The sequence below is a fragment of the Protopterus annectens genome, chromosome 10.part0 (genome assembly GCF_019279795.1).
Source record: "Protopterus annectens isolate FY-2018-M chromosome 10.part0, PAN1.0, whole genome shotgun sequence".
Classification (NCBI taxonomy): Eukaryota; Metazoa; Chordata; order Ceratodontiformes; family Protopteridae; genus Protopterus; species Protopterus annectens.
In genome coordinates, this window is record NC_056744.1 from 828,737,535 (window position 1) to 828,764,342 (window position 26,808).

Genomic DNA, 26,808 nt, shown 5'->3' on the forward strand with positions numbered 1-26,808 from the left:
TCTAAGCACAGTGATTCAGAATGGCTGGCCCAACAAAGACTGCCAGGTTCCGCCATCTGTGCATCCATTCTTCCCATACAGAGAAGAGTTGATAGTGGAGAACGGCGTTGTTGTTAAAGGTCACAGGACGGTCATCCCCGACTCCCTACAACAAGAATATATTAATATTATGCACAGAGGTCACCCAGGCTTAGAAGCCACAAAGCGCAGAGCAAGAGGCACTGTATTTTGGCCAGCAGTGAACAAAGACATCGAAAGAGAGCTGCTCGCCTGCTCTGTATGTAACAGTACCCGACCACACCAACAGAAGGAACCTCTACAACTACATCCGGTTCCTGCCCTGCCTTGGTCTACGGTTCCTGCCCTGCCTTGGTCTACGGTTGCCACGGATATGTTCGAATGGCATGGACAACAGTACATGGTGCTGGTCGACTCCTATTCAGGATGGTTTGAAATTGACCTTCTCCGGGACACATCTTCAGCAGCGGTGATCACAAAACTGAAAAGACACTTCTCCGTCCACGGAGTACCTCACACCCTGATTTCTGACAATGCAAGACAATACACCAGTCAGCGTTTTAAAGTGTTTGCCCAGCGGTGGGACTTTGTCCACATAACCAGCAGCCCAGAGTACCCCCAGTCCAACGGATTGGCTGAAAGGGCTGTCCGCAGTGCCAAGCTACTGATGGAAAGGTCTCACAGAGACGGGACAGACGTTTTCCTCAACCTACTGAACATCAGAAATGTCCCGTGTGACAGAACGTCTAATGTCCAGGCAGACTCGCTCAACTTTTCCTGTCAGCACCCATCTGCTGGAACCAGCCCCAAAGGACGTGGAACAGGTCAATGTGCAACTTAAAAAGAAAAGGCTCATTCAGAAGCAGTACTACGACTCAACAAGCCGCCCATTATCACCACTCAGAGAGGGTCAAGTGGTCGGGTTGCAGGCAATTAAGAGACACGACCGCCTGGGCACAGTGAAGGAGGTATGCAGTGAGCCACGCTCATACGTCATCGAATCTAATGGTGGCATCTACAGGAGAAATCGTCGCCACATCCTACCTGTTGGTGAACCGCTATCACCTCGACATATCGATCCTGCCAATGGTTATTCCCATCCTCCAGCTGACCCTGCCACACCGGACACTCCTTCCCTCGCTCCACGGCCCCGGCAGGCACTTCAACCAATGCCTGCGCATACTCAGCATTCCAGTGTGCAGCAAGTTCCTGTAGCTTGCTCTTCCACCAAGAAGACACACAGTGATACCCCCTATGTGACACGTTCAGGTCGCATTTGTAAGCCTAACCCCAAATACTGTTCTTAAGAAAAAAAAAAAAAAGGGATGTGATGTATTAATGCATTGTATTTTGGTTCTTACTTATCTAGTATTCAGTTGCCATGTTAGATAGCCAGTGGTGAAAGCTGAACGTGTTGTTCCATACCGTCTGTTTTACTAGCTCATCATTCATTATTTAAGTTTGAGTCATTGTGGTTCAACTTTGCAATACACAGCATGAGTTGGTTTTCATACAAAGGAGTAACTAAAAGGAGAGGATGTAGATCAGTTGGTTTAATGATCTGGTTATGCTATGTATGTGTTGGTTGGCCATAGCAACTGCAGGTGGGCGTGTTCTACTCACTGCAGTTAACACAGCATTGTAACATTTCAGTGGCAGTTAATAAAGAAGCTGTTAAACTGAAAACAGGTCTCCTCGCTCATTTCAACAATATCCACCAGCCGATTTCTGATTGCAACGCACATCCCGGGATGCTCCAACATTTTAGTGGACAGATTGAGTCGGGCTAGTCTAATGCCATACAAGTGGTCTCTGAAACAATCAATGGTGGAGGAGATCTTCCTTGTGTGGGGTCAGCCTTGCAATCTCTTTGCATCTCCTTCCAAAGCGAAGTGCAGCGAGTTCTTCGCTCTGATCCCCTCACCACGGGATCCCCCAGAGACGCTCTAGTCCATAATTGGCCTCCCGGGTTACTGTATGCTTATTCTCTCTTACCTCTCATTCCAAAGTTTCTTCAGAAAACTTGCCGACTGGGGTGCAAAGTGATTTTCATTACTCCGTTTTGGCCTTGTCAGGTGTGGTTTCACCTTCCTCTGGTCTCATGATTTTTTGTGTTTCACTGTTGCAGTCATTACATTTGGGTTATCTGCTTGCAGGTAGCCCTCAGTCACCGTGATTAACAAAGTCTTGGGTCCTGCATCGGTTACTGTCTCTTCTTCCGTAATGTCAGGTCGTCAGGGGTATAAAACATGCAGCCGACGTCATTACGTCAGTCTTTCTTGCCGTGCGGTGCCCAAAGCAGAATCAGTTCGCAAGTGCCACTCGTCTGACTCCTGAAATTTTCATTTTCGAGTTTCAGAACCGAAGTCTTCAACTAAAAGCTAAGTACCCCATTGGAGAAACTTTTTCTTGCTATAAACCGATGTCAGTAAAAGTTAATAATTGCATTTCTTGTGGAAAGCAAATACCTCATAAAGATTTTCATTCGTACTGTATTCCTTGCCTAGGCCCTGACCACGACGTACCTCGCTGTCTGTTTTATGCCTTCTTTAAACCACAAGCTATCTGTCGTTGGTATATTTGCGCTTCTTAATTTTTTGGTGCTATGTTCAATTATCCTGATATGTCTTCGGTAAGCCATCTGACTACTCACATTCCGAAGAAACGCAAAGATAAAGACAGAGACAGACCGCCCAGTTCGCCGGTGCTTTCGCAGCCCCTGATACCCGCTACTTCAGATTCGCAGGCCTCTACTGAGACCCATTCGGAGTCCGTTATGCCGCGAGATGCTTCAACTGTGGAACCTACAGATGTCTCTACCTTGGATGGGTCCGGAGCCGCTGTGTAGGCATTAGCTTCTGAGGGTGTATTCAGGCCTACTGACTTGCATGTTACACTGGCACCATCTTCTTCTTCAAGGCCTAAAACTCGAACCATGCCTAGAAAACTGACACCCAGACTGCATGGTCAGGCCTCTATGCCTAAAGAACAAATGATAAGAATGACTGAAGACCTTATTACTTTAATCAGGGGAAGCCAACCTTCCCCCTCTAAGAGACCTAGGACTGAGTTTGCTTATGATACTTCTGACCAGGATTCTGAAATTTCTGTTTCCTCTGATGACCAGGATTTACCCTTATCTACCTATGAGGATTCTTATGCTGAGGACTCTGCTCCCTCTGCCCACCCCAGAGGATTTCTGTTTTGGTGAAGCCTTGCATACTCTCAGGGAGCTTTTTCGTTGGGAAAATCAGGATTTCTCTGATTCTAAAAAGAGGCTTAGGGATTTCTTGCTCCTGTCCCAGCACAGGCCTTTAGCTATACCTCCTGTACTGGACATTGTTGATGATGCCTTTTCGGAATCTAGCATGGTCCCTTACTCTTTACCTCCTGCTTCCAGAAAACCTGATAGATATTACAGGGTTTCTGACTCTCACAAGTTCCTTTTAAAAAATCCTACTGCGGATAATTTCACAGGGACCCAAGGGCATTAAAGCTGCTACTACCCTACCTTACCCTACTATCCTACCCTTTCTGATAGAGACTCCAGGGCACTGGATAGATGGGGTAAGAAGGTATACACTTCTGCAACTTTGGCCATTAGGGCCTTGAATTGCCAGTTTCATATTTAGCTGCATATTATTGGATTGCTTAAACAGAAAATGTTGTTGACTCCTGATTGTGCTGAAAATAAGGATTTACAGGATTTTATGCATTCTGCTGAACAAGTTGGTAAATATACATTGCAATGTGGTTTTGATTCACTAGAGGCATCTTGCAGGACTGCAGTCACTGGGTCTGTACTTAGAAGGTATGCTTGGCTTAAGGAGCAATCCTTGCCAGATCATGTTAAAGCAAAATTACTGGATGCTCCCTTAAATCAGGGCCACCTGTTTGGCAACAAGGCAGAAGAAGTTCTTTAAAAAGATGGAGGAAAAAGCTAAATTTGTGCACACTGTTAAAGACTTTTTACAAGTACAACTTCCAAGATGTAGTAGGCATTGGCCTTCTAAGAGTTGGTCCATTCCTGCCTCTTCCAGACCTTCTCAGTCCAAACCCAGCTTCAGCAGAGCACCAGGGCTTCAGTCCCATGGGACGCACAGGACTAAGCAGTGGGGGGTCTCCACTTCCAAATTTGGGAGTAATAAAACTCCTCACTATGGTAAACTGTCTCAATGACTTCTTTTTAAAACTTCCAAGCACTTCTCAACTGACTGCCCCTTTGGGAGAAAGATTGCACTTCATGCAAAGAACTTGGGGACTCATTACCCAGGACAAATGGGTTTTAATTATAGTGTCCCAAGGATACAGATTTCACTTCCACACGTCACCAACTCCAAGCAGTTGGCCGGATCTAACTCGAAAGCAGTGAGTAGAGGCCCAAAAGCAAGTACTCTCTCTCTTAAGCATAGGGGCTATTCAGTTGGTACCAGAAGAGAAAAAGGGACAAGGTTTCTACTCTAGATTTTTCCTGGTACCCAGAAAAGACAATTCATGGCATCCTATCCTGGACCTGCCTACTCTAAACACCTTTTTGGTGATTCCAAAATTCAAGATGCTGACTCTTCACCAGTTGCTTCCTATGCTAAGCAAAGATGCCTGGTTGGCAGCACTAAATTTAAAGGAAGCATACCTGCACATCCCAATCAGGGAATCTTGCAGAAGATACCTACGCTTCAAAGCAGGCTACACGCACTATCAGTTCTGTGCACTGCCAGTCATTGCATTTTGCAGGCAAAGAAATATTCAAATATACCAGTACCTGGACGATTGTCTAATTCAGGCAGAAAACCAGGACATACTTTTGAATCATCTGGCTTTTGTACAGATCCACAAAAATAAGTGTAGGCAGACCACTTCTTAAAACCACCAAACACGTTTTATTTAATAAACAATAAAATATATAAGTGCTTTCGTCTCAATATTCCAAAATTACAGAGACTTCATCAGATACAAATTTAAAAACAGCCCAGTTTGTTTTAAAGCCTGTAAGTATGACATCATCTAGCTTTTGTACAGAGGCTGCTAACTTGTCTGGGGTACACCATAAATGAAAAGAAATCACACCTGGTACCCTGTCAACAAATTATATTCCTCGGAGCAAGCTTGAATGCAACTTCCCAGATGGCTTTCCTCATGCCAGACAAACAAATTCACTTGACAACCTGCTTCAAACAGGTGGTCACAAAAACCCTGGTATCTGCAAGGCAAATACTACAAGCCTTGGGGTTCATGGCCTCCTGCATTCTTCTAATTCCATGTGCAAGACTGCATATGAGGAAACTACAATGGCATCTAAAAAGCCTATGGTGTCAACATTCTCAGGATCTAGAAGCAATGATTCCTATCATTCCTTGTATGCGCCTAGAGTTCCTTTGGTGGGCAGAGGCCTGCCACCAAAACAAGGGACTACCAGTCACACTACCCCCTGCCACCCAAACCCTAACAACAGACGCATCAGACTGTGCATGGGGGGGAGGGGACACACCTGGCAGGGAAGTGCATTGAGGGCAAATGGAACCTAATTCAAATGCACCTTCACATCAATCATAAAGAAATGTTAGCTGTACAGAATGCTCTGACAGCCTTTAAGGACCACATTCTTCCAGAACAATTAATGGTAAAGACGGACAACACCACTGTTATGTGGTACATAAATAAGCAGGGGGGTACACATTCTTACCCCCTCTGCAGACTAGCCATGGCATTGTGGAACACAGCCTTGAGCTATCAAGTGCATCTGCAAGCTCAATTCCTTCCAGGAAAACTAAATACACTGGCAGTGGACTAAGCAGAACCCTCATGGACCCACACGAGTGGAAACTGGAAGCAAGAATTTTCAACATGTTGACAAGCAAATGGGGGAGCCCAGATATAGACCTGTTTGCCTCCCCCCAGAACTATCAATTGGAAAAATGTTATGCAAGGACTCCCCACAGACAAGCTTGAAAAGTGGATGCTGTGCCCTTCAGCTGGAAAAACCTATCAGTTTATGCCTTTCCTCCTCTGCTTCTGCTCTCCAAAGTACTCCTAAAGATCAAACAAGACAAACCAAGGATGATTTTGATTGCACCAGCCTGGCCATGCCAACACTGGTACCCCCTCCTGCACAGTGTGTCACTGCTGGCCTCATGGCACCTGCCTCTGATTCCTACCCTGCTGTCTCAGCAGGAGAATCAGATTCTGCACCCTCAGCTTTAAACACTAAACCTAGCAGCCTGGTTAATTACCTAAGCTCTCCTTTACCATCCCTCAGAAAACCAGTGATGGATGTCATTTTAGAGGCAAGGAGGCCTAGTACTAGAAAATCTTACGCTGAAAAATGGAAACAATTCTGTGCCTGGAATCAGTCTCAAGAGATGAGCACAGCAGTGCCCAATTTACCTCAGATTTTACAATACTTAACCGAGATGCTCACAAGGGCCTGTCTTTTTCCTCAATAAAAATTAACGCCTCAGCCATTTCAGCTCATTATAACACAGAACCTCCTCTCTTCTCACCTTCACTGCTCAAGCAGTTCCTCAGAGGGGCCAAAAATTTAAGACCACCCAGGAGAGCTCCAACTCCAGCCTGGGACCTTAACTTTGTATTGGGAGAAACTCGCCCTTCCTCCTTTCGAGCCGGCTGCTACTGCAGATTTAAAATTCCTTTCTTGGAAAACAACTTCCCTTTTAGCCATCACTTCAGCAAGAAGGGTATCTGAATTACAGGCCCTTATGGCAGTGGAGCCTTTCATCATCTTTCATGTGGACAGGGTGTCCCTCAGGACCAGTCCCTCTTTCATGCCAAAGGTGGTATCCATTGTGTCCTTTAATCAGTCCATTTATTTGCCTACCTTCTTCCTAATCCACAGAACAAAGGGAAATGGATACTGCACTCCTTAGATGTGCACAGACAACTTAGATTCTACTTGGACAGGTCTAAACCTCAAAGGAAATATGAAACAACTGCTGGTGGCATTTGCTGCAGGGATAGAGGGGAAGGCTATTTCAAAACGAACTATCTCCAAATGGGTAGGCTATTGCATTCACTTCTGCTATAAGCACCATGGAAAACCTATCCCACAGGGGGTTAGATCACACTCAACCAGGGCTGCATCTACCTCTACAGCCTTTCTCAGAGGCGTACCTACCTGGGACATCCTAGAAGCTGCAACCTGGAATTCTTTACATACTTTCAACGAGCATTACCATTTGACAATTTTCTCTAAATCCAGAGCTGGCTTTGCCACTGCAGTTTTGCAGGGCCTTATAGCTGGTCCTAATGCTATCTAAATTCCTCCTCCTATCCTTAGCTTTGGGAATCTACCCAAATGTAATGACTGCAACAGTGAAACACGAAGAACATGGTACAGTTGTATACACTTAGCATAAATGTAGATGTTCGTGTGTATTCACTGTTGCAGTCTTGGTTACCCTCCCTCCAGCCCCCTGACTTTGTTTGGGTGTACCTCTTCCCTCCTTTTCATGCTTAAAAGCTTTTTGGTATATTTGCTTTTTTGTTTGAGGTATAACCTTGCATATTTATAGATTTAAATGCTTCCCATTAGGGTGGCACCTGACATCTGGGGCAAGAAAAACTGATGTACTGACGTCGGCTGCATGTTTTTATACCCCTGACAACCTGCCGTCATGGAAGAAGCGACAGCAACCGACGCAGAACCAAAGACTTTGTTAATCAGGCCGACTGAGGGCTACCTGCAAGCAGATAACCCAGATGTAATGACTGCAACAGTGAGTACACTTGAACATCTACATTTATGGTAAATGTACACAACTGTACTTTCTAGTTCCTCCTTGGATTCTGGATCCTTGGCTGGATCTCATCTCTCATCCCTTGGGCACTTGTCCATCCAACCTGGACAGCCTCAAGCTGTCGGCTTTGTTGCTCCAGTTCCCTTGATTGCCAGGACTCCCAGTCTTTCATCTTCAGTAAAAACTATTCTGGTGTCCCATAAGGCCTCCACTAGGAAGATTTACCGCAGCAAGTGGAAACAATTCTCTATTTGGGCTTCTCAGAGGAACCTAGATCCCTTTACAGCCCCTGTTCCTGCAGTGTTGGATTTTTTAGCCAATATTTTCCAAAAAGGGGCTAGTTCCTCCACGGTAGAAGTGCAACTGGCAGCTATCTCGAATTTCCATGTTGGTGAAAGCATGAATGATCTGGCCTCTTCAAGACTGTGTAAGGCTTTTCTTAAAGGCACCTTTCTTTTATGTCCCCCCGATTAAGGACTCTGTTCCTCCTTGGGACCTTACCTTGGTTCTGCAAGCGTTAGTTGCTCCTCCCTTTGAACCTGGAGCATCAGTAGATTTGAAGTTCTTATCCTGGAAGACAGCCTTCCTAGTGGCCATTACATCAGCTAGGAGGGTTTCTGAGATTCAAGCTTTGCCTGCTGTGCCCCCTTACTTGATCTTCCATAAGGACAGGGTCTCGCTCCGCCCGAAACCTTCCTTCTTACCAAAAGTAGTTTCTGAATCAAACATTAACCAGACTATTAACCTGTCAGTTTTCTTTCCAAATTTTCAAAACAAGGGTGAATATAAGCTGCATTTGCTAGATGTTGATAGCTTTGTTTTTATTTACACAGAACAGAGCCCTTTTGTAAGTCTGACCAGTTATTTGTGTCGTTCTCTAAACCCTTTCAGGGCAAAGCCATCTCCAAGGTTTCCTTAGCTCTATGGATTACACAATGTATTTTGAAAATTTATAAAGACAAAGGTCTGTCCCCGCCTGGTCCTGTTAAAGCGCATTCTACCAGATCTATGGTGACTTCTGATGCTTTTTGGTCTAGGGTTTCACTGGATATTTGTGTGGCAGCAACTTGGGCAAGGTCACATACCTTCATTTCTCATTACAAGTTAGATTTGATCTCCTGAGGGAGAGCATCTTTCGGCTCTGCGGTGGTCAGGAATATCCTTCCATGAGGGCCTCCCAGAAGTTGTAGTATCTGGGGACTCTGTCCAACAGGTTGCAGATAAAAGGAAGTTAACTACTTCAGATAAAGAAGTTATGTACTCACCATAACGTTCCATCTGAGTAGTTATACTTCATTTTTCTGCAACTGTCCAGCCCTCCTTCCCCCGAACCTGTTCAAGGTTTGTGATAAAACTGAGTTGCTGATTGATTGAGTAGTGCCAAACTCAATCTGAGGGATGGTAGGAGATGGTGATGGGTTATGGGTAAGGGAGAGGCACTTGGAGCTCAGGTCAGATGCTTGAAACTTTGCCGGCTCAGATCCGATATGGATCCGAATACCCACAGGTTGTGGAAAAATGAAGTATAACTACTCAGATGGAACGTTATGGTGAGTACATAACTTCTTTTTTTTTTTTTTATATTGGTGCCAGTTCTTTCAGAAGGGGAGGGGGCTATGAAGCTGTTAATACCATCCCTCAGAAGTCTGTAATCAGCTTTGGAGAAGTTTTTGTGTTTGATCCTAGCTAAAGGGGGGTTGGGGTAGATGGTGACTTCGAAAGTGACCGCTTTGTGGTCGAATCCTACCAGGGAGGATGATACTACAGGGATGCTGCAGTGGGTACTCATGTTGGTTAATACCAAGTCCAAGATATTATCACCCCTTGTGGGGGTATTGACTAGCTGTTCCAAGTCATTTGCATTGACAAAAATCAAGGAATCTCTGGGGATTTGTGTTCTGGCATGAGTAGTTCTTTCAGTCTATGTTAGGGAAGTTAGTCAATGAGGATCAGGGTAAAGGGTTGAATCTTGATAGATACAAACAGGTCCAAATAGGCAGGTTGGACATACTGAGTCAGATTTGGGAGCTGGTAGCTAGCTATGATTTGAATAGAGGTCTTGTCGATGGTTAACTGCACCTGTAGTGTTTTCATCCAGAATTTCCATTTATGATATTTGTGCACAGCCACCTGGTCAAACAGTAAAACCTTTGTTGCACACTACAGATTGGATATTGTGTCTAGGAGCAGGGCTTCCTTTGGCTTGATGGTGCTCCGGTACATCCTTCCATGAGGGCCACCCAGGATCACGTACCTGGGGACTCTGACCCTATCTTGAGGAGGAATGAAGAGGACAACATCAGATTTGAAATTTATGTCTTACTATAACTTGGCATCTGTGTTGTCCATTTTCATTCCTCCACACATTCCCACCCAGCCACCCCCTGCCTTATTTGTCTAGAGGATCTGTGGAGAATGGCAGACCTCATGTCTGAGCCTCAGTTGCCTTTCTTTCTATTCTGTCCTGGTTATTGATGGATGGTGACTCAGCAAACTCTATCTGAGGTGCTTGGGTGAGTGTAGTGCATTATGAATAAGAGGGAGGAGCTCGAAAGTCTGATCCAAGTCTGGAAAATGTGGCTGAGCCAGATCAGAGGATCAGATCCAAGACAATATCGTGAGGAGGAGTGAAGATGGACAATACAGATGCCAAGTTATGGTAAGACATAACTTTCTATTTTTGTCAAGTTTGCTTTAGTGTTTATAAATTATATTTTTCTTGATACTAGCCTTATACTGACCGCTGTTAGCATCACTTGCTATGTTTTGGGATTTTTTTCTTGGCTTGACCATGGAACAGCTTACTGGTTCTTGAGTTCTTCCTTCCTCCGAACATAAAAAGATGAAAATTTCACAATAGCCTTTGCCAGTTTAGCAGGCTGCTTCATTACCTTAGTCTCAAAGGGGTGTAACCCTGCAGTGGTTATTTCAGGTTCCTCAGGACACATCATCATCTTTGGATTCCTGTGATGTAGTCTCTCCAGCAGCCATTGACTGAGGATAAGACACGTCACCTGTGGCTGTTGGAGTGCCGTCATCAGGTATGGGAGAAATGCCATTGTCAGTCTCAGAGAAAGGAAGGGGTAATGTTTCTCTGCCTAGCCAGACAAAGATGCCTGTTCCTGGGGTGATATCCCTGACATGAGTCTGTCTGCTTCTATTGATATTCCTGCTAAAAAGAAGCAGAAAATTAAATGTTTGTCTTCAGCGTCCGTGTTGCTGTAGATATGGAAGATTTTTATTGGGCTTAGTTCACGCTCTTAGCCCTTCGTTTTCTGATTTGTTGGTAAGAGGAAAATAAATTCTTCAGTTTCTGAAGTTTCCAGTAGATTCTGAAGGAACAAATTCAGTGTTTTCTTCTCAGGCAATGGATTTTGAAAAGAGTAATTTTGATTTTCTTTAAGAAGACCATTTTAATTTCTGAAATTGTATCTGGAATAAATCAGTATTTTCTGTGGAAACAAAATGACATTCCAGTTTCTTTGAAAAAAATATAATTTATTTCTGCTTGAGTTTCTCTCCCCTACTGGTGTTCCTCCTGTTCTTCCAGTTTTGGAGGATTACAGCCTTTAATATGCCTAGCAGCCAGCCTGCAGCCCCTAAGAAGGCAGATTGTATATGGTTCCTCAGCCTGACAAATACTTGCTTTCTAATACCAAATCTCTCCCAGCAGTGATTTCTTTGTCAAATCCTTCTGCAACAAAACATTTAGTAAATGCTAATCCCTCACCATATGACAAAGATTGGGGAAGTTTGTGAGAGATTTGGGAAAAAAAGTGTATTCCTTTGGCAGTCTTATTTTTAGAATTCTTAATTGTCAAGCTCACATGTTAAGTTTTGCTCTCTCTTGAAAATATGAGCAATATTACTGCCGCTTTTCCTTCATCTATGGGTAAATTTTCTCTAAATACTGTTGTTGCTTCTGTTTGTCAAGTAACCAAGCTTTCTGATGACTGTTTTTATGACTCAGCTGGTGCCTCTTCCAGAGCAGCAGGTACTGGGTCTTTTAATGACAAAGTTTATATGGTTATGTTCTCAAAAATTGCCTGAAGATGTAAACAATGAAATTTTGAATTATCCCCTTGATACAGACATATTTGACCATCTGTTGCTGAGTTTCTGAGAAAATATGATGAGAGAGGGAAACCTGATTAAAGAGGTCACTCAGAAGTCTGCCTTCCTTTGAGTTTGTTAAAGGTTTCATCCCTACCTCAGGAACCTCTTATAACAATCAGAATAAGCAGACTTGGCAAACTTTAGACAAGCATACCTTCAAAAATCAGTGGCAAGGAGGATCCAGAAAGAAGGGAGGACCCTCTCAGAAACAAGGACAGTCCAACAAGTCTGAAAAACTATCTTCAGATTGTAATCCACCTCCCACCCTGGCAATTTTTTTTCTTTTATTTCTTCTCCATCATCTGTCATGTTACAGTTATTGCAAATACTAAAGCTGTGTTCCTACGTCATATATATTTATTTGTAGTCACTGTCAAATGTATTGTAAAATACTGAATTTGCCCCATGTAAAACTGTCTTAAGAACAGATTAGGGTGCTTAGTAAAGGGCTGACTTTTGTACCTTCAGCAGACTAGGCTTCAGTGCTTAATTCTTTAAGAAGCTATGCCCACAAAATGTAAAGTGCTTTTTTAATGGTGCATTAGATATTAAGAATGATCTTCTTTTTAGGAAGGCCGGTTTATTCAGTCCGCCTTTGGGGCCCAAATTAGAGGATTTTTTGGTTACTTGTAAAAATGAAGTACATGATTCTCTTAGCAGTAGAAGTGATAATTTGTTTTTTTTTTTGACTGAAAATTAAAAAAAAAAACTTTATTGGAATTAAAAAGCAGTAAAGACATTTAAAGTACCATTACTGATAAAGGGAATGATGTGGTGGTCATGGATTACAGTTTTGATAGTCAAAGTATAATGAATATGCTTCATGATGAAAAATATGATGTGGTTAATCTGGCTGACATGAGAAAGGCATATGGGATCATAGATGCTCTTATAGAAGAGTGGCTAATGGAAGGTTGGATTACTAATGAGATAGCTGATTTTTTTAGAATTTGGAATCTGAAATTGGGCAGGTTTTTTAGCCTTCCTAAAATACATAAAGATTTGGACACTTCCAGTTTTAGACCTATTGTAGCCAGTATTATAGTAAAACTGAATACATGACCATTTATGTTGATAAGAGCTTGCAGAAGTTGGTGAATAAAGCAATCTTATGTTAAAGATTCTTTTGAATTTAGTCAGAATTTTAAAACGTTAACAGTGGACAAGGACATGTGGCTGGTTACGGCCAATGTGGTTTCCTTGTACACTGTAATACCAAATGATGAAGGTTTGGAAATGGTTAGTCAAGTGCTCTGCGAATACAAATGTTTTGCAAGTAGTGAAGTGGATTTGATTGTTAGTATGTTGGATGTCATTTTATCATATATATTTTTTGAGTTTGGTAATGTTTATAAACAGAAAAATGGTGTAGTGATGGGGGTTGCTATGGTCCCCAGTTATGCTAATGTTTTTATGATGGGTTGAGAAAAAGTTTATTTTTAATTCAGAGTTTTTATCAATATTATGGCTTATAAGCATTTTATAGATGATTTGTTTTTCATTTGGAAGGGAATGATTGGAAAGGAGTCCATTGTTGGATTTTATGGAATATTTAAATTCTGTATCAGACTTTTTCAAATGTACTTTGTTATGATCGAGAATGTATTAATTACATGGATTTGACCTTGTTTAAGAAACCCAAGTTATGCACAAAGTTTTATAATAGCATGCACAGTGGCAAGCTTAAAAAGAATATTAACAGCCAGTTTGATAGGGTAAGCAGATTATCTGATGATGCCTGTCATTTTAGAGCTGAATGTGAGGCACTTAAACAGAAGTTCTGTGGAAGAGGGTACCCACCTGGGATATTACATGAGGTTATGGACATTTTTTTTTAAAGGGAATTCATTAAGATGGATTATATAGGAACTTTTGACAAAGACCAGTTTCACACTGATAATAGTAAACATTGTTTCAGCTTGTTTGCTCAGTAATTCTATAGATGATTTTAATATTAGGAAAATAAGAAATAATTGGAAGTTCTTAATGAGCTTTCAAGATATGAATAATATTGGAAACACCCCTATTTTTGTGACTAAAGGAGGTAAGAAATTAGTATTTTTTAAAGACAGTCTGAGTAGATGTGCTGTTAACGGAATGGTATAGATGTAATACTTGTAATTGTAAACGTGTTAGAAGGGCAACATTTTTATAGCAGCTAGGAATTATGAAATTAATTTGATAGGTTTGATTGTAAATCTAAATATGTAGTATATGTGGCATTATGTGGGCTTTGTCCCGCATTTTACATAGGGAAAACTGTTAGGGTTTTTTTTTTCCTAGGATTTATGGGCATTTGAGGGCAGTAGAGAAAAAATAATTAATTAATGTTTCACTAAGCATATAGATTTGCGTCATTCTAATGAAAAAGTTTTTTTTAATAAATTTTCCATAATAGATCAAGTTAAAAATTATGATTCCAGGTGGGATGCTGAGGAAGATCTTGATTGGAAGGAATATTGTTGACAGATCAGGCTTAATGCCTTTGTATATCTGGGATTAATGATGGAGATAATTTTAAGGTAGTTCTGAAAAGGTAGGGGTTGAATCATTAAAGTAGTTGAGTCATGTGATTTTTAATTGAGGTATTTATTGATGGTGTGTTTGAATGTGCAACTTGGTCTGATGAAGTTCATTTTGAACAAAAGCACTTACCAGTTGTTACATGTTTATTGTTTTAATAAAGTGAATTGTTTTTGTGAGTCACTTGGATTTCAGCTGTTGTATAGTATTTTTGTTTTGGTAGCCTGTAGTTGGTGTTATTAGCTCCAGTTATAGCCTGTTGCAGACTGCAGTGTTCACATTTCCTTATTTAGACAAATTGCTTGTCTTTGCAGTCTTTTTCAAAGTGTCAGAAATCTCTCACCTGGATAAATGATCTTGTGCATAGAATGGGTTCCAGAAGAAGTCTTGTTTGACTCCTCCTCACGGGATTGTTTTCCTGTGATGTCTCCTATATACATCAGCTCAAAAGCTTTTCTTCCACAGAAAAAAAATTGTATCCATATCTATTCCTGGGTTTCCACTCAGATTGCTGTCTCAGCCAGGAATTTCTCATTTTTCTTAGTTTCATGTTTTTTATGGTTCTCATGGTCCTTCTTGCAAGACACCACATGATAAAAATCCAGTGGTACCTAACATCTCTATTGTCCCAACATCTTCACCCTTGACATTCCAAATTCCAGGTTTAGGGTTTGTAAAAAGGGAGTATTTTTTTAGACACCGAATTTATCAGAATCCAGGTTTCTTATTCTCCCTCCCATTCCAGCGTAATCTGAAACAACAGATACCTCAGACTTTGCTTGGCGAGCAGTGTCTGTGAGAATAAAAGTGCAGGGTCTTTGGAGCAGAAAAGACAGGCCGAAATACACAAACAAAAGAGATGTCGGTGCTTATAATTTCCGTCAACTCTCTATTATCTGTGGTCTCCAGAACCTCTTCAAGTGTTTACAGACAACACTATAGTGATGTGGTATGTAAACAAGCCAGGAGAAACCAAGTCTTACCCCCCCTATGCATTCTAGACATGATAGTGTGAGATATAGTCTTAGAGCACAGTTTCACGGTACAGTCATTGTTCATATTATCAAAGCAAAATTATGTGGCAGACAAGTTGAACAGGACCAGGACAGACTCAGGAATGGAAATTGAATCGGGGGTCTTCCAGGAATTGTTCCATCTGCAGTAAACACCTTAAGTACCTCCACCCACAATGATCAGCTCTTTTCCAGGAGTCCATGCAAAACATTGGAAGACAGATCCGTTTTCTTTTCCTTGGATAGGAATGTTCCTGTATGCTTTTCCACCCTTTCCACTAATATTTATGATCAATGTGAAGATTCAGAAGGCCTCTGAAAAGATCATTGTGCTGACTCCCTTTTCGCCAAGGCAACGGTGGTTCTCACTTCTTTTTGAAATGTTAGGGGCAATTACCACAAGCTTCGTCACAGACTGGACCTACTCACACATGGTAAAGGGATGTTTGATATATCCCAACCCTCAGTAACACTTCAACCAGTGTAATAACCACAAACAAAACCAAAATACTGGTAATGGCACGAGGAACGAAACAATAACCAAACTTCTTCTTAAGCCTACAAAAAGCATTATTTATTTACATACAATTCCCTAGATTTCAAAAAAAATTTGATATTAATAACTTCATTCAGTGCTCATTCAGTCCTGGTGTTTTGTCTGCCTGAAGTTGTATCTGCCACCAGGTATCTCTTTGTTCTAAAGAATTCTTAAAATCACCTCCCCTTGCATCTAACTTAACTATTTCTAAGACTGAAAAAAGTAATTTTTTATATGTCCTGCACTCGACTGTGTGCCTGTATAAAGTGCTTTTTTGATCTCTATTTTTGATATTATAATAATACTCCCTCATGCTTTCATATAATGATTAGTAGTCATTCCTACGTAAGAACTAGAACATCCACTGCACAACCAAACATATACCACCCCTTTTGTTTTACAGGTGGCATGTCCTGGTACTTTTATAGTGCTGGGATAGCTTAATATGTTACTAAATGGACTTTCTAATATATATCTGCAGTACCTGCAGCATCCACATTTGTACATACCTTGCTTTTTCTGAGTGTACAGGATATTTGATGTGTACTTAGTGTAATCCCTTTTAAACATTTTTTTCAAATTGTAATTATTAATATAAACAAAACTGTAGTTACTACCTGCAACCTCAAACAAGTCTTTATTCCCTTCTAAAATCTTAGTTATTTTCTATAATTGTCCTAATTACTTTACTAGCTACTGACTTTTCCAAATTACAAGTGACTCTGTCATGTTGATACCCCCCTCCCCATGTCTAGAATTAATAATTTATATAAAGTAGCCTGTGTTAAAATGTTCAAACTGTTGAAAAAATATAGAAGTTTGGACTTGGAGAATAAATATCTGGAGAGATGTCTTGAACTGAAAATAGTACCTAAAGGACTGAGATTTTTCAAATGCCCTTATGGGATCAGTGTGACTGACCCTCTTTATATTGTTCTGGTTGATTTTTTTCAACCATGCTGGCTTAAAATTGCTAGCATTGTTAATAGAGAGTAATAAAAAGATTATGGATAATCTAAGAGCTGACATTATGAAATTAGATCAGCAATTATATACTCAAAGCAGTAAAAATGCTTATTACTCTGCTTGCCTTCATGATGTTGAACAGCATGAACAAGCTATTATTACACGTAAACATAAGTTAGAGAGGGATATAGCTGCTTATGAAAATTCAACAGCTTATTCTCACTTTATGATTAAAAATAAAAACAATGACGAAGTTTTGTTTCTAACAGTGATTTTCATTTAAATGCTTCTGTGAGTAAAACAGTGACTGGCAGTTCTGTTAACCAATCAGCTACAATGATTCTATGGGGGCAGAATATACAGAGTAGTTCCTGCAGCAATTCTATAAGTACATCCAGTACTTCAAATGAAGTTAGCCTAAGAGGAGCTGAAGTAGTGAGGGAAACTGATATTTGCTTCATTAATCATGAAGGAATACTTAATGAAACGAATGGTGCTAAGCCTTAAACTTTTTTATTTCAAACCGAGAAGAGAGGGGTGAAAACATGAGAACCAGGGAGTTAACACTTTACGGATCATCAACGGACAGTTGAATACAAATGGTAATGACCCTTGTATTTTTAATTTATCTGATTTTCATTTAACTTCATTGTATATTAAGGTGTTGTCTCTTGAATTTAATTTTGTGCCCACAAGAAGGGCGTACTGTGTACGAACTTTGTTGGAACCGAAACAATATACTGGAAAGTTAAATTTGAATTTTTTTTTATTACATAATGTGCAAACCAGTGTTTCCAAGTTTGTAAAACCTTCTTGTTTTAATCCAACCCTGTTAAATACATTAAAAGTGTTTGAAGATATCTGAGAGACTGAAATTAGAGCTGTATTAGCAAAAAGTAAACGTTACAAATATTTTAATATGACAACCGATGAAAGAAAATGTTTGATGGAAATAAGAAATAATCAGAAACTCAGAATAATGAAAAGTGACACGGGAGGGGGACTAGTAGTAATGAATTCCAACCAATATGTACACAGCATGTTAAACATGTTAAGTAATATGGAAGGATATCAGATTAGTTTAGCTGAAATGCAAAGAAAAATTAAAGAAATAAATGTGTTTTATATGACAACCTTATGAATAAGCAATTAACTTTGATATTTGTAATTTCTGTGCGATAGAAAAACTTACTATTGGGACCTTGTTTGGAATACCAAAAATCCACAAGGACCTTTTGATCCATAGTCTTTTCTCCTAACTATATTACTGAAGGAATTGCCTCAGTGTTAGATGTTGTTTTGAATCCTATAACACAAAGATATAAATCATATATTAAATATTTGTGGGACTTCTTGGATAAATTGAGAATATTTCTCACTAGTTTTGATTTTAAAAGTGACACACATCATTTTTACAATAGATGTTGTCACTTTTTACTTCAATACCACATGAATTAGGTGTAGAATATGTGAGAAATGTTCTAAAGTTTACCACCATCCCTAATCAACAGGTTAATGTATACTGTGAAATGTTGGATGTTTTAATGGACAACAATTTTTTTATGTTTGATAATAAATATTTTAAACAGTTGAAAGGTGTAGCGATGGGGTCCCCTGCCTCACCATCTTTTGCTAATATTGTGATGGGATGGTGGGAATGTACGGTATTGTAAGAAGTCTGTGAAATATTTAATGTGTGTTGTTATAATAGATTTGTGGATGATTTGTTTTTTATTGTAGAAGGTGATAATACAGTAATAAGTTTTGTGAACATGATTAATGTTAAATCTGAATTTCTGAGGTTCACTTTGGGAGACAAAGGAACAAATGTAAACTTTTTAGATGTTAAATTCTATTTGAATGGAACAAATAATGTCTTTGAAAGTAAAATGCATCGTAAGGAGACATTTGTAAACAGTTACCCACATAATAAAAGTAATCATCCACTGTTTGAGAAAAAATATACCAAAAGGTCAATTAATAAGGTGTAGTCAGATGACTAGTTATGATGAAGTTACAAAAGAAGAATTTACAAAAATTTGTGGATGTTTATTGCTAGAGGATATAACAAAAGTGAACTTAGCAAATTAACAGATGAAATTTATAGTAAAATATATGAGTGATACCCCCCCTATATTAAAGGCATCATTTAGAACTAAAGTAACAACTTTGGGGGGGGGGGGGTAAACAGCATCATAGCGTCACTTGTAATTTGGAAATATCAGTAGATGGTAAAGAAATTTGGACAATAATAGAAAATAACTGGAAGATTTTAGAAGGGAATAAAGACTTGTTTGAGGTTGTAAGTAGTAAACCCAGTTTTGTTTATATTAATAATTATAATTTGAAAAAAAATGTTTAAAAGGGATTACACTAATTATATACCAGATATCCTGTACACTCAGAAAAAGCAAGGTATGTACAAATGTGGATGCTGCAGGTACTGCAGATATATATTAGAAGGTCCATTTATTAATATATTAAGCTATCCCAGCACTATAAAAGTACCAGGACACGCCATCTGTAAAATAAAAGGGGTGATATATGTTTGTGCTGTGGATGTTAGTTTTTACGTAGGAATGACTACTAGATCATTATATGAAAGCACAAGGGAGCATTATTATAATATCAAAAACAGAGATCCAAAAAGCACTTCATATAGCACACACTCGAGTGCAGGACATATAAAAAATGTCTTTTTTCAGTCTTAGAAATAGTTAAGTTAGATGCAAGGGGAGGTGATTTTAAGATTTTTTTTAGAACAAAGAGAAACCTGGTGGCAGATACAACTTCAGGCAGATAAAACACCAGGACTGAATGAAGTTATTAATATCAAATGTTTTTTGAAATATAGAAAATTGTATGTAAAAAAGTAATGTTTTTTGTAGGCTTAAGAAAAAGTTTGGTTATTGTTTCGTTTCTCATACCATTACCAGTTTGGTTTTATATCCTAACCCTAAACAACTACAACAGACTACCTGGATGGTAGAATCTTAATACCTTTTATGCCCCTTTTTTCTTTAGGAAATGCAGCACATATTAAAGGAGACAAGTAAACCTGCTGCTAGAAAGTCATACATTAGTAAATGGAAAATGTTTTCTAGTTGGTGCCAAGAAAGGGCACCATCATCCATTCAGGGTTGGTGTTTCTCTGGTTCTACATTATTTGTAATAATTACTACTCTCTGTCCCGTCTTACTCCTCAGTTATGGTTTATTTGTCGGCCATTTCAGTATGTCTTCCCATGAATGCCCCTCTTTCAGTGCAGTCTCATGTGAAAATGTTTTTGAAAGGGGTGTTGCATATCAAGCCTCCTAGAAAGCAAGTGACTCCTCCCTGGGATCGTAATTGTTTTAGAGAAAAACTACCACTGCTGCATTTGAACCAGCACATCAGGCTGGCTTGAAGTTTTTAACCTAGAAAACAGTGTTACTCAGTGCTCTGACTTCTGCAAGAAGAGTGTCTGAGTTGCAAGCTCTTATGGTGAGTCATTCCTATATCATTTTCCACAAAGATGCCACTTCCAGGCAGGATCAAGGCATATTTTACCAAGGCCTTTGCTTCATACATGCCTTTTTGGAAAGGGTTGAATTCCACAAGTATTCTAGAGGCAGAAACTTGGACCTCTCTGCACACTTTTTAAAAAGCATTATGGATCAGATTCTTTCTCCAGGTCTACAACAGGCTTTCATGGGACCATTCTGTAGGTGCTCCAATACCCTCATTCTTCCTCCTCCCAGTCAGTCTCAGCTGTGGTAATTTACCTGTATATAGCTATGGCTACTAATAATGAATATACAGTGCAGCTGTGTAAGTAAACCTACCATAACAGTAGATGTTTGAATCATCAGTGCTGCAGCAACTGCTCCCTCAGTCCACCCCCTTATTTATGTATGTTTTTTGCCAGGATAAGGACCTTAATTTTTATTTTTGCAGCATTATCCTTGTCAGGGCTTTAACTTTCTTCCATCTGTTCTTTGAATGGCTTGTCACCCAAACTTTCCTTTTAGTTAGCTCAGCTCAGTCTCAAAGTTTAGGAGCATGGAAGGATCCCTGAAGCTTTGGAAGTTGGTCAGCTGTTGTATCCTTAACGGTGTGTAACCCATATAGCTAAGGCTACAGCAGCATTGATTGTTTAAATATTTATTTTAGGGCAAATGTACTTATACAATTTTACTTTCTTGTTCAGCCTCATATTTTACTAGTCTTTCATTGATTTCAGACTCTGATTTCTGCAACTTTATGAGCTCATCTGAATAGCTGCTTGAAGCTTCTTCTATTCTTTCCAGCCTTTTGTCATTTGACTTTGTATTCCTCCAGTGATTCACTTATTTTAAATACCCCTGAGTGAGTCTGGTTTATTTTTCTTTGTTACTGAAGCTGAAACTTGAAATTTTTTTTGGTGAATGGCTACAGTATTCTTCCCAGACAGAGCTTTTTCTTTTCTGGTTAATTTTCTTACTTTCTCCCAATTTCTTCTTTGGTGGCATTCTGGCATTGTACTTACTAGCCAGTAGCTGAATTTCACCTAAACTGCTAGCTCTTACTGGCTTTTTTAACTTTCTCTGTCTCTCACACTGTGAGAGCTCTAAACTGCTGCTCAGTGTGCAACCATCTTGGAACCACCCAAATCCATCTATAGTCTTGATTTTGTTGTGGAACTATTTGTTTATGCAACCTTTCATTACGTTTTGGTATAATTCATTCCGGAATTTGACTGGTAGCTTCATTTAAGCAGATTGAAGGTATCTTACAATTTGCAACATAACATGCAGTCTCATTCATCATCTAGGCATTTGACAGTAGATTAAAATGTACAGTCTGTAGAATTTTTTTTATTTATTTTTTTTAATAACACAGTAGTCGACTGAATGGTTGCAAAAAGCTAGGCAAAATACTTTTATCTGACAAATGCAAATGCATGTTGACATCTGATTGAACAATTTTAGTTTTAAGTTACTGATTCTGTTACCTAACCATCTGAAGTTTTAATAATATAAATGGTTTCCTTTGGGTTTTATTGGCCAAAACATCAAGCCGTGGCCATCAATGGCACTACTTTCCTTGTCTTCAAAACATTAAACATTAGGAAGACCTGTCATACTGTGCATTTATAAAGAAAATTCAAGATGGTGAAGTAGTGCTTAATTACTTTTTCTTTCTCACTGTCTGTTTAACTTGCAGCCTTATGTGTGAAAAACGGATCTTTGAGGCTGTGAATAGTGTAAGACATCCATTTTTGGTAAACCTCTTTGCCTGCTTCCAAACCAAAGATCATGTGTGCTTTGTAATGGAGTATGCTGCTGGCGGTGATCTGATGATGCACATTCATGCAGATGTGTTCTCTGAGCCTAGGGCCATGTAAGTACCTTTTGAAAATTGAGACTGGCTAACAATAATTTTGTTGTTTTTGTCTGTGAATTTCATTTTAAATAGCGTGTGAAATGTGCCATCTATAGAATATTCTCGCTTTATTGGAAAACCATAAAATTTTAATAAGATTAGAATTTAACTTATTGAAAATTTTCTTGGTGGGATGAACTATTAATGACTGTACATAGAATAAAATTTTAGGTAAAATAATTTTTATCAAAGTAAGCCGATATTCAATTGTAAAAAATTATTTATTCCAATTTTCAATTAATCTGTTTACTATATTTATTAAATTGTTATATTTTATTATAACTGAATCTTTTACGGAGGATGCAATGACAACTCCAAGATAATCAATTTGTGTATTATCCCAATTAAATAATTTAAACTCATTTAGATGTTTAGTAATTGTTTTATTAATAAAATTTTTGTTTTATTACTATTAAATTTGAAACCTTAAGCTTTTTTAAAATTTACTGATGCAATTATTTGTTGTAGTGATATTTCAGTGTCACTGGTAGTTATCAAAATATTCACAAATAACAGGATTTTGCAACTAAAATTATTATCTAGTAAAAAAAACCCTTAATTTTGTCATTAGATCTAATATGACTTGCAAAAGGTTTAATGGCTAAAGCCAAATGGTGAAGAGGCCAAGGGACATCCTTGTTTAGTACCCATTAAGGTTTCAAATGTGCTTGTTGGAAAAGAACCAGTTTTCACAAATGAAAAAGAGTGGTTATAAAGAGTTGTTATAAAGGTTTGTAATAAGGTTTATAAATATTAAAGAAAAATTATATCCTCTAAATGCTTTAAATAGCGACAGCTAATAGAATGAAAAGCTCTATTTAAATCTAAGCTTATTATTGATAATTATTTTTTTTATTAGCTATATCAATTAGAGTATTAAGTCTAATAATATTATCTTGTAAATTCCCATTTAAAATAAAACCAGGCTAGTCCTCATTTATTAATTTTGGCAAAATATATTTCAATATTTTAGTAAGAATAGACTTGAACAATTTATAGTCAACATGAAGTAAGGATATGGGTCTATAAGAAGAACAGATTTTAGAATTGTTAACTTTTTTAAAAAATGGGAGTAACAAGGGTATAATGTCAAGAGGGATGGGTAATTAAAGATATTTTAACTTTTTCAAATACTTTCAGTAAAAGATATTATCAGGCATTAAGTTATACAATTCTGGAATTTGACCCATCAAGTCCTGGTGCCTTATTTGTTTTAATGTTAGTAATTTGATCTTTTAATTCCTTCAGTGAGAAAGACTTCTCAATATTGTTTTTTTTTTTTTGTTCTTTGGTTAACTTATATTGTATGTTATTTTTCAGAAAGTTATCTGTGGTACTGTTATTTTCTAAGAGTATTACATTATTACTATTGTAATGGCATCTAAACCATTCTAATATATATATTAAGTCAATTATGTATGTAACTTTCTCCCCTTGTGTACATTTTATTTCTTTAATATAATTTGTATTTATTTTCTTCTTTGATCTGATAGCTAATTTATGTAGACCTTTAGAATTTATTGAATATGAATGTAGTTTCCATTTTTCTAATTGTATTAAAATTATATGATGTGTAGCTAGGTATTTTTGATTTAATGTTTTTAATTCTGAATTTAGTCATCAGTCAGTTTCATATTTAATTTTAATTTATTCGTGTTAGATTGTAAACTCTTTAATTTTTTACCTCATTCACTTATTTTGCATAAATAATTTTTAATTTTTCTATATAGCTGTACTTTTAATGCATCCCACAAAATAATACTTCCCCATTGTCATTTATTGCAATAAACTGGTTTAATTCTTTTAAGAACCAATCCTTAAAATCTTTTAACTTTATTATACAAGCAGGCATTCTGTGGTTATAAATTAAATTATTAGGCTTTAAGGTGATAGTAAATTTTATAGTATTGTGGTCTGAGAAAGGGCCAAGGTGTTATTAGTACTTCAGTTTTAGAATATAATCCACTTGAACTGAAAACTTTATCAGTATTAGCTTGTGTGCCAAATCTAAATGAGTAGTGTGTATAGTTAAGGAATTTTACACATTTTAAATCATATACAGTGGATATAAAAAGTGTACACACCCTTGTCAAAATGCCAGGTTTTTGTGATATAAAAAAATGAGACCACAATAAATAATTTCAAAACTTTTCCCACCTTTAATGCAACCTGTAACCTGCACAATTCAATGGAAAAACAAACCTGTTATGGGGTAAAAAATATAAAAAATAAAAAACATGCAGTAAGCTTGTTGCATAAGTGTGCATAGCCTTAAACTAATACTTTGTTGAAGCACCTTTTGATTTAATTACAGCATTCAGTTTTCTTGGGTACACACCTGCCATGAATTAAAGAGACTGTGATTAACCCCAAATAAAGTTCAGCTGTCCTAGTAGGATTTTCCTGACATTTACTCAGTTGCCTGCTACAGCAAAAGCCATGGTTCACAGAGAGCTTACAAAGCATCAAGGTGATATCATTGTTGAAAGGTATCAGTCAGGAAAAGGACACAAAAACATTGTACAGCTTTGGATATTGTAGACCAAAGAACAGATAAAAGCTTAGTTCATATATCAGCAACAGGCAGGAAAATTACGAACTCAGCAGCGCAACTTATAAAATAAGCTGTTATACAACTCTTCTGCTCTACATTTTCTGGAATTCATAAATTCCAATGCCTTGGATCAACTTATTCACACCCCCACCAGGGGCAGCAGTATCCTAGACCTGGTCATTACCAACATGGGGAACCGGTGTTCCACACCAAAGGTCAATTCCTCATTGGTCAGATCTGACCTTAAGCTAATCACCCTAGACATCCACATCCCACCCCCAGTTAGGGAAACCACCATAAAAAAACTTCTCGAAAGCTAACTTCACACTTCTTAAGACAGAAGTGGCAAACTTCATGACACCCATGCAGACGGACAGTAGAGGTACGACTGTTGAATCCTACACAAATGCACTTTATAAGCACTTGCAAGAGTGCATGGATCATGCTATCCCTAATAGAACCAAGATGCTATTCTCCAAAGAAAGGAAGCCAATCTGGTGGTCCTCTGCCATAAACAAACTCTACAACAGAAGAAAGAAACTGTTGCAAAAAAGAGTAAAATCCCATAACTGGAGGAACTCCCTGGTCAACCTCAGTAAGAAGCTGAGATCCCTCATAAAATCCTCCAAAGCTAGTTATGAAAACAAAATTGCCACTGACTGTAAAGGCAACCACAAAGCATTCTATAGCTATGTCAAGAATCTCAATGGCAACACTCAGATCTGCTCTGAGTTACAGCACAATGGCACAAAATATACAGAACCAACTGATATTGCCAACATCCTGGCAGATAGGTTCAGTGCTAACTTTACCCCCCGCTCACCCCCTAGCGGGCCCATCTCTATACCGGAAGATTGCAAAGTTCCTGTAATCACGGCTGCACAGGTAAAAAACACACCCTCCAAAACCAAGAACACAGCATCCATGGGACCTGACAATATCCCAGGCTGTGTTCTACACGAACTACAGAATGAACTGGCACCCTACCTAAGTACCATGTTCAGCCATAGCCTCACCTCAGGCTTTGTGCCCACTGAATGGTGCACCGCGACGGTTATCCCACTCCACAAAGGGGGAGCCACGACGGACCCCGGGAACTACCGCCTCATTAACCTGACGAGCCTGGTCTGCAAGGCCATGGAACGTATCATCATGGAACTCATAAACAAAGACATTGGTAATCTCCAAACTCTGGACCCTACCCAGTTCGGGTTTGTAAAAGGTAGATCATGTCTCCTAAACCTGATTGACTTCTTTGAAGCAGTCACCAAAGCCATAGATGAGGGTAAGGTGGTTCACACAGTTTATCTAGATCACGTCAAGGCTTTTGACACCATCCCCCCACTCTGTAGTTATAGATAAGTTTACTAAACTAGGTATAAATCCCTATGTCACAAGATGGGTTGCCAACTGGCTCATGGACAGAACCCATACTGTGAAAGTAGCAGACTCCAAATCCGTCTTCAGACCAATGACAAGTGGAGTACCACAGGGTTCAGTCCCGGATGATCTTCGTGTTTCTCTGTTGCAGTCATTACACTTGGATTATCCTGCTGGCAAGCTACCCTCAGTCGGCCTGAATTCCAAATTCTAGGTCCGACGTCGGTTGCTGTCACCTCTTCCCTGACGTCAGTGCTCAGGGGTATAAAAGATGCAGCCGACGCCATTTTCTTCAGTCTTTCTTGCCGCGCGGTGCTGGAAGCAGAAGCAGTTCGCAAGTGCCGGTCAGCCGACTCCTGAGATTTTCGTGTTCAAAATTCAGATCCGAAGTCTTCATTAAAAGCCAAGTACCCCATTGGGGAAAACTTTTTTCTTGCTCCAGACCGATGTCAGAAAAAGTTAATAATTGTATTTCTTGTGGGAAGCAAATAACTCATAAAGATTTTCATTCTTACTGTATTCCTTGCCTAGGCCCTGACCACG

At 39.0% G+C, this 26,808-nt stretch overlaps 1 protein-coding gene across 1 annotated transcript in view; it reads left to right on the top strand.

The window, feature by feature from the left end:
- PKN2 (protein kinase N2) overlaps nt 1–26,808 on the top strand; it is a 2,214,272-nt gene that overhangs the window by 1,633,340 nt on the left and 554,124 nt on the right. The window contains exon 16 of the mRNA XM_044085632.1: nt 22,113–22,289. Coding sequence (XP_043941567.1) covers nt 22,113–22,289 — 177 coding nt within the window. The remainder of the gene's footprint in view (nt 1–22,112; nt 22,290–26,808) is intronic.